The sequence below is a fragment of the Zootoca vivipara genome, chromosome 2 (assembly GCF_963506605.1).
Source record: "Zootoca vivipara chromosome 2, rZooViv1.1, whole genome shotgun sequence".
NCBI lineage: Eukaryota > Metazoa > Chordata > Lepidosauria > Squamata > Lacertidae > Zootoca > Zootoca vivipara.
The window spans coordinates 8,008,673-8,017,932 of NC_083277.1; the positions used below are offsets into that span (position 1 = coordinate 8,008,673).

The following is a 9,260-nucleotide window of genomic DNA, read 5'->3' on the forward strand; positions in this document are numbered from 1 at the left end:
GAAGGGGAAGATTAGATTATTATTATTATTATTATTATTATTATTATTATTATTATTATTATTAATATACTGCCCTATACCTGGGGGTCTCAGGGTGGTTCACAGAATAAAGTCAAGATATAAAACGTCAGAATACATAATAAAAATAAAAACAACAACCCAGTAGCCTCCCCACTCACCCACAAAAAAACCCTCATTTTAAAAGGGCATAGGATGTAAATCAGATCAACCAAAGGCCTGGTTAAAAAGGAACGTATTTGCCTGGCACCTAAAGGTGTACAATGAAGGCGCCAGGTGACCTTTCCTGGGGGGGAGCATTCCACAGATGGGGAGCAACTGCAGAGAAGACCCCGTTCTCGTGTTACCACCCTCCGGACCTCTCAAGGAGGCAACACACGGAGGGCCTTAGAAGATGATTTCAGGGTCTGGGTAGGTTCATATGGAAAGAGGCGGTCCTTGAGGTGTTGTGGTCCTGACCATTTAAGGCTTTATAGGTCAAAACTAGCACTTTGAATTGGGCCTGGAAACTAATCGGTAGCCAGTGCAGTCGGACCAGGATTGATGCAATATGCTCAAAGCGTCTCTCTCTGGTGAGCAACTTGGCCGCTGAATTCTGCACTAGCTGAAGTTTCTGAACCATCTTCAGAGGCAGCCCTAAGTATAGCGCATTGCAGTAATCCAACCTTGAAGTTACCAGAGCATAGACAATGGAAGTTAGGCTATCCTTTTCCAGATAGGGGCATAGCTGGGCCACCAGTTGAAGCTGATGGAAGGCACTCAGGGCCTCTGAGGTCAGCAGACCTCAGTGTCTGGCCAAGCCATGCTCACCTGCCCCCCGTACGACATGCATGACATCAATGTGGGGAAGGTTAAGACGCGGCCCTTGCATAAAGCAACAGAGGGCAGAGAGCTGAGGCTTTGGTACATTGTGCTGTGCAAAAATGGGTCACCTGGTGGCAAGGTGCTATGAGATGATTGGCCTGTCCACCTGTCTACATGGCCTCTGGGGAAAGAGGGGAGGATCTGGCCCATTGCAATTCTGGGCTGCATCAATAGGAGTATAGCATCTAGATTAAGGGAAGTAATAGTACCACTGTATTCTGCTCTGGTCAGACCTCACCTGGAGTACTGTGTCCAGTTCTGGGCACCACAGTTCAAGAAGGATACTGACAAGCTGGAACGTGTCCAGAAGAGGGCAACCAGAATGGTCAAAGGCCTGGAAACAATGCCTTATGAGGAACGGCTGAGGGAGCTGGGCATGTTTAGCCTGGAGAAGAGAAGGTTAAGGGGTGACATGATAGCCATGTTCAAAAATATTAAAGGATGCCATATAGAGGAGGGAGAAAGGTTGTTTTCTGCTGCTCCAGAGAAGCAGACACAGAGCAATGGATTCAAACTACAAGAAAGAAGATTCCACCTAAACATTAGTAAGAACTTCCTGACAGTAAGTGCTGTTCAGCAGTGGAATTTGCTGCCAAGGAGTGTGGTGGAGTCTCCTTCTTTGGAGGTCTTTAAGCAGAGGCTTGACAGGTATATGTCAGGAATGCTTTGATGGTGTTTCCTGCTCGGCAGGGGGTTGGACTGGATTGACGGACACAATGGGGATTGCGCACGCACACACGCACACACCCTCATGCTGCCTTCCCAAGGCTGGTTATTTGAAGGGCCAGGGTCCTAGAATCCTCCCACCCCCTTCCCAAAGCTGGGGAAGCACTAACTAGGTTTTGGGAAGGAGGTGGGAGGCCTCTAGGACCTCCCTGAATCATTTCGGCTGCCCTTTTTGCCATTTTTCCCAGCTCTGCAATATCCCTTTTCCCCTGTCAGAATGGGGAAAGTTGCTCAGCCCAGGTCCGTCATCTTTTTTTTTGGGGGGGGGGGGTTCAGGGGAGAGCAGCTGTTGCACTCAGGTCGAGCTGGGGGGGGGGTTTCCTGCTGGGGCATCCATCCAGTGTGACATTTATTCCCCACTCTTCTTCACCAGCAGGTCCCAGGGGAGATTACAATTTTAAATTCCGTATTAAAGATAGTTAAAACACATCACCATTGCAGGAATAGGGTGGTCCCTGGAAATAGGGTGGTCCCTCACACTCAGTTTGGGCTGATACCTGATTTTCAGCATTGCGATATACCAATATATCACAACGTCTGGAACTATGTGATAGGGCTGGGCTATATCCGGCTTTCAACTTCGTGATATATCACCAGCTGAACATCGCGATATACTGATATATCACAATGTCTGAAATATGGATTGAGCTATGGGGAAGCATTGGCTGGCTTCACGGTTTTCCTACATTGTAATTTTTGCAGAGCAAAATATGTTGCCAGGTAAAAAACTATAAAAACCAATATCATGACATGGACTCAAAACCGGTTTTGGAGGTTCTATCGCCCAGCCCTAACACATATCATGATTCACAATATATTGCCAGGTCAGAATCTATGAAACTGATATCATGATATGGACTCCAAACTGGATATTACCACCCAGCCCACACACCCCTCTGGTGTCACAGTCCAGGAAAAAAAAAGTGTGCATTCATTCGCCAAAAGCTGCAGTGAAGGTGCCAGGCGCACTTCTGCTGGGAGGGAATTCCACAACTTGGAGGTTGCCACAAAGAATGCCCTATGCTGGGTCACCACCATCCCTGAACTTCTGATGGAGGCAAGACTATCTCAAGGCCCTCTCTGCTGATCTTAAAACCCGAGAGGGTTTCGGGAAGGAGGCACTCTCAGATTCTGGGGGCCTCGGTCCAGTATACCTGAAGGAGCGTCTCTACCCCCTTCATTCTGCCCAGACACTGAGGTCCAGCGCCGAGGGCCTTCTGGCGGTTCCCTCGTTGCGAGAAGCCAAGTTACAGGGAACCAGGCAGAGGGCCTTCTCAGTAGTGGCACCTGCCCTGTGGAATGCCCTCCCACCAGATGTCAAAGAGAAAAACAATCACCAGACTTTTAGAAGACATATGAAGGCAGCCCTGTTTAGGGAAGCTTTTAATGTTTAATAGATTATTGTATTCTAATATTCTGTTGGCAGCCGCCCACAGTGGCGCCCACAGTGGCTGGGGAAATAAATAAATTATTATTAAATTATTATTATTATTATTATTATTATTATTATTATTATTATTATTATTGGCCTATGGCATTTAGGGCTTTAAAGTGAGCGTCTTGAATTGGGCCCAGGAATGAACAGGCAGTCAATACTTGTGTTCTTCCAGTGGCAGAGGCAAAGGGTCCCTTTGCCAAGAGTCTGCAGTATAGTCCCAGATTCACAGAGCTGCAGTTGGAAGGGACATCTAGTCCAAACCTCTGCAAAGCAGGAAGCAAGAGCCATTCACCTGCTGTGCAAAGAAGCACAATGTGCTAGTGGAGGAGGACCAAGCATGGCATCCTCTTTTGACAGTCTCCTCGCTCACCTGGGTGAAATTCCAAGTTGCTCAAGGTGACCAGGCGAGGACCCATAAAGACAGACAGACAGACAGACAGACAGACAGACACACACACACACATACATACATAGACAGACAGACAGACAGACAGACAGACAGACAGACAGACAGATAATAATAATTATTCTTATTCTCCATCCTTTTCCCTACAACCCAAATCTTACAACGGCTGCCCATTAACCCACAAAGGAATTGGCTGCACTGCAAACTAGATTGCCTTCAATTATTTAATAGCACCGTTGTCAATACCGACAGGCAAATGGAAAGTTACAGAGCGCCAAGCAGAGACTTACTAATATGTAACTTGATTATTCCGTCTTGTTAGCGTGCGATGCAGAGGGGAAAACAAATATTTGCATGTGTATATTTGTGTTTTTAGAGGGGGGGTGGGGAGAAAGAATTTTGTAACAGTAACTTCCCCAAAAAAGAAGAACAAGTAATGTATCCACAAATAATCTTGCTTGATTTCATACTGGCGGGAGATGGGGAGAGAAAACTGGGCTCAGGATATCCCCCCCCCCAAGGACACCCATCATCTGACCACACACACTTGAGGCTCATCTCTGACTGCTTCAGGGTGGACTTCAAGCTTGACCCTCAACAAAAACCCCTATGCACTCTTCAATTATTTAAAATATTGCATTGATGAGATACCTTGTCCACCGCAGACCTTACCTGGGGCAGGGGGCACTAACCCAACTGCATTCCTGACAGTAGCAAGTGAGGGACTGCAGGCCTGATATTTCTCCTAACACCCCCCCCCCCCAAGTTTGACAGGTAGGTAGGACCACCCACTTGTCAATCATTTGATACAATCATGGTTCCAGGTGATAGGTCATTGGGCAGTTTCTGCCCTCCTGTTGAAGGTGGAGGAGTCCATTAAAACAGCAGGATTTAACCCTCCTTGTTCATTCTTGGGGTTCCCTGCAGGGAACTGGTGAGTGCAGCCTACCCAGCAACATTCAATCCCCTTGATGGGGCAGGGGGTTAAATCCTGCTTTTGGCAGGGTCGATTCCATTTTCCTTTGCCCAAGAAAGAAAATACAACAGATGCTCGAAATGTGAACACTGTCAAAAAGTCTTGCCTTCTCCAAGAGGCTTAAGAATAGAGGTGGTCTTGCTATGAGGAACATACTGAGTCGAGACCATTACAATCACAGAACTGTTGGAAGGGAACCCCAGGGGTCATCTAGTCCAACCCCCTGCAGGAATCTCAACTAAAAAAAAAACAAAGTTGACTATGGGGTTGCAGTGCTCCATCCAACCTCTGCTTAAAAAACCTCCAAGGAAGGAGAGTCCATCTAGCTCAATGTTGTCAGCACAGACTGGCACCGACTCTCCAGGGTTTCGGGGAGAGAGTCTTTCCCACCTTCTGCATTCAAAGCAGATGCTCTGTCACTGAGCTACGGCCCTCCCTTGAGGCAAGGGGACTGATTTTGAGTGCCAGCAGAAGGTAAGTAAGAAGTAAATGCTCAGCAGGGAAGTAAGTGCTCAGACGAGCTATTTGAGAATGGCTCTGCTACCATTTCTGGAAGAGGCCAACCAGTTACAGAATAGTGCTTATGGGTTGGGGGCTGGAGCACAACATCATTTTGCCTCTCCCTTGTGCACAATCAGGGCAGATTCCTGACTGACACTCTTCCCATGCTTCATGTAACTGCCGCATCTTATTGACACCAGCCCAGACCTAAAATGAGGGACGATACCTCAGTGTAAAGCAATCCAAAACACATTAACTTAGAAGTAAGTCCTGCTGGTTTCAAGAAGCCCAGCATCTGAGAAATTGCACCTTGTCTTGTGTCAGCGGTGGGATTTTGTCCCTGCTGCACGCCTGCGTTCCGTTGTTTGTCAGTTGGCTTCCAGGTGGATTTTCTGATGTCTGATAAGGTGCGAGCTGGCGCTGAAGCTCCTCCCGCACTCGGAGCATTTGTACGGCTTCTCCCCGGTGTGGGTGCGCTGGTGCCTCACGAGGTGCGAGCTCATCCGGAAGTTCTTCCCGCAGCTTGGGCAGACGTAAGGCTTCTCCCCCGTGTGGGTCCTCTCGTGTGCCAGGAGGTCCGAGCTCTTGCTGAACATTTTCCCGCACCAGCACCTGTAGGGCTTCTCGCCCGTGTGCGTCCTCTCGTGAGCGATCAGCGTGGATTTCTGGCTGAAGCTCTTCCCGCACTCGCGGCACGGGAACGGCTTCTCCCCGGTGTGCGTCCGCATGTGGGTCACAAGGTTCGAGCTGGCGCAGAACCTCTTCTCGCAGTAGGAGCACTTGAACGGCTTCTCGCCCGTGTGGATTCTCTGATGTCTGATGAGCAGCGTGCTGGAGGTGAAGCCTCTCCCGCACTCGGGGCACTGGAACGGGTTCTCGCCCGTGTGGCTCCTCGTGTGCGTGATGTAGTGCGACTTCTGGATGAAGCCCTTCCCGCACTCGCAGCATTTGTACGGCTTGGCCCCCGTGTGGATCCTCTGGTGCCTGGTGAAGTCTGAGCTCAGGCTGAAGCTTTTCCCGCACTCCCAGCACTTGTACGGCTTCTCCCCTGTGTGGGTTCTCTGGTGCGCCGTCAGGTGGGAATTCTGGTTGAAGCCTTTCCCGCAGGTCAGGCATTTGTACGGCTTCTCCCCCGTGTGGATTCTCTGGTGGCGGATAATGTCAGAGCTCACGCTGAAGCTCTTCCCGCACTCGGAGCATTTGTACGGCTTGTCCCGTTTCTTACAGCCCCTCCTGCTGATCACAAAGTCTGGCCTCCAACTGTGGCCTTCGCTGCCCTCTTGGATCTCTCCTGGGGGGGTTCTCTGTTGTACTGTAGATCCACCAAGCCCTTCGTAGCCGCCCCAGAAGGGAACAGAATTTCTTTCTCCCTCTGAAGGGCAGCTTCTCTGCTGTGTCTCCAGTCCCTGGTGAGGATGAAAAACCACTCCTTCCATAACGCCCTGGGGAGGGCTCTCTTCGCCCCTTACAAATGTGGGGTCCTCCAATCCTGTGGGACGCTCCGTGGGAAACGTCTGTGCCTTCCGCTTGCTGAGAGTGTCACTGCCTGCTGGAAGAAGGAGAGAACTGTGATGGTGCTCAATTTGTTCTTTGTGATACAGTGGTACCTCGGTTTTCGAACGTAATCCGTTCCGGAAGACCGTTCAACTTCCGAAACATTCCAAAACCGAAGCATGTATTTCCAGAAGAATTTACTTAGGGAAAACTCAATACGGAAGCCGTGTGGCACATTCGACCTCCAAAAAGCGTTCAAAAATCAAAGCAGGTGTTGGTCTGACGTAGTCAAAACAAAATAAAAACATTCCTTCCAGCAGCACCTTAAAGACCAACTAAGGTTTTTATTTTGGTATGAGCTTTTGTGTGCATGCACACTTCTTCAGATACACTGAAATAGAAGTCCCCCATTTATCCTTTGGTGAAGGGTGCCCTTCAGCTCTCTATTTTGGACAACCAGGCCAAACCCTACACCAAATGATAAATGGACATAAATCTGACATCAGGAATTACAAGACAGAGAAACCAATAGGAGAACACTTCAATCTCCCAGGACATTCTATACAAGATCTCAAAGTAGCTGTCTTACTACAAAAGAATTTCAGAAATAGACTGGAAAGAGAAGTTGCTGAATTGCAACTTATCACCAAGCTTAAAACCATGGAAAGACCCGGTTTGAACAGACAGCTATCAGTCAATCACCCATTTCCACCACCCTTCTGAGTGATACCCCTCCCCACCCTTTCTCTACATATAAGCGTCTGGGGACTTCTATTTCAGTGTATCTGAAGAAGTGTGCATGCACACGAAAGCTCATACCAAAATAAAAACTTAGTTGGTCTTTAAGGTGCTGCTGGAAGGAATTTTTTTATTTTGTTAAAAATTGAAGCAGTTACTTCTGGTTTTCTTGGCGTTCGAAAGCCGAAACGTTAGACTTCCGAGACCTTTGACAAACGAGGTGCCACAAAGGGGCACTGGAGGCCACCGGTTGCACAAAAAAGGACTAGCTAAGATAGCTCTGTGTTGGAGATATGGCAAGGGCAATGGCTCCCTGAAATGTAAGTTTCTACATTGTTCTATACTTACTACGTTTGGGGAGTAAGTGCTGGCCTAAAGACTAAAGATATGATACCCTTAAATCGATGGATTGGCAACATGATAACACTCGCAACTTGTGAACAGATTGCTTACATATAGAGTTTGTTTGGATAAATATAACATTTGGAATGAGCTTATACGGGGGTCACGAAGAGTCGGACACGACTAAACGACTAAACAACAGCAATACAGAATTTAGTAGGCTATTAACATCTACATACATATTCGGATAATAACACTAATCAATTTATATTTGATTTTGTTGCCCCAAACCTTCCAAGTAAGCCACTTCTCATGGTTTAACACAGGGGTCCCCAAACTAAGGCCTGGGGGTCGGATGCAGCCCAATCACCTTCTAAATCCCGCCTGCGGACGGTCCGGGAATCAGCATGTTTTTACATGAGAATGTGTGCTTTTATTTAAAATGCATCTCTGGGTTATTTGTGGGGTATAGGAATTCGTTCATTTTTTCCCCCTTCAAAATATAGGCCGGCCCCCCCACAAGGTCTGAGGGACAGTGGACCGGCCCCCGGCTGAAAAAGTTTGCTGACCCCTGGTTTAACAGCTCCTAAACTTTGGCCGAAATCTGCTTCCTGCTCTTACGGACTTAAGAAACAGCCCTAAACTCTATCCTAGTCCTACCTGGAGATGCCAGGGATTGTAATCTGGGACCTTCTGGGACTCCAGAGCTCCATGCAGACTTTCCATTACAAGACTGGACTATGTCTCCTGATCTTCAGAGACATCCGGGTATAGTATATCAACTCAATAAATAATAACACTGTATTGCCAGACTACGGTATAAGCCGCACTCGCAAATAAGCCGCACCTTTAAAATTCAAGGCTTATTTGTGGGTGCGGCCCGCCTCCCAGCACTACCACCCTGAATGGTGGACGGGGGGTGGGGGGGTGGCTGGCGTTTGGTGCCCCACTCCCAAGCTGGCGCTGGTGCTCAGTTCCGAATATAAGCCACACTTTAACTTTTCACAGTCAGAATTTGGAAAAAAATGCAGCTTATATTCAGGCCAATACGGTAATAATAAGGGAGAGAACATACCGGTAGTCAACTTGGTTAGCAGCCATCAATACCCTAATATTCTTTTAAAGTCTTTCAATTTGGTGGCCACCACTGCCTCTTCCTTGCCAGGCCCACCCTGAACTCTTGAGTAAATAACTAAAATACCCTTCTAGCACCTGCTAGAAACATTTATGCCCAGACATGTGGAATGTTGGCATGCATTTTAATCTGGTTTTTAGCTTGTCCTTTTTAAATAATTGTTTTTAACGGATAATTTTATTATTTCATTCTTTTTGTAAACAGATTTGAGGGTTGGCTGGTTTTTCAGTCAAGTGGTGTATGGATTTTATGAAATAAGCAAACCAACAAATAGCTCTCAATGACCCGGTGTAGTATGATGTGAGGTGATTGACAGGTGGGTGGCCCCGCCCTCCTGCCCAAGTGGCCTATGGAGGGTTCCCTTTTCCTCTGGTTAGAACTCTCTCCCCCCCCCCTGCCTGAGACAGGCCTTTGGCCTGCTGCAGCACAGCACTTATTGATGTTTTGCTTTGTTGCATACCTCTTTCAGCGTGAAAGACACACTGTTGGGGATCCAGAATGGTGGTCTCCTCATGGTCCTCTTGCATGACTTTCTTGCGTGGGGTTCTCTGCTCTTGCGGAGATCCAAAAGGAACTTAGGTTGAAATGCAGGGCAGCTTCTCAAAGGACAAGTGCAGATCCT

General features: G+C 47.9%; 1 protein-coding gene across 2 annotated transcripts in view; it reads right to left on the reverse strand.

The window, feature by feature from the left end:
• Nucleotides 1-78: 78 nt before the first annotated feature.
• Nucleotides 79-9,260, reverse strand: part of LOC118081315 (zinc finger protein 501-like) — an 11,098-nt gene continuing 1,916 nt past the window's right edge. Inside the window, exons 2-3 of one of the 2 annotated variants that reach the window (XM_035107783.2) lie at nucleotides 9,099-9,258; nucleotides 79-6,475 (exon numbers count right to left, since the gene is read on the reverse strand). In XM_035107783.2, coding sequence (XP_034963674.1) covers nucleotides 5,298-6,475; nucleotides 9,099-9,165 — 1,245 coding nt within the window. In that variant the 5' untranslated portion in view covers nucleotides 9,166-9,258 and the 3' untranslated portion in view covers nucleotides 79-5,297. Of the gene's footprint in view, nucleotides 6,479-9,098; nucleotides 9,259-9,260 lie in introns of both variants that reach the window. The other variant, XM_035107782.2, reaches the window with a different exon arrangement.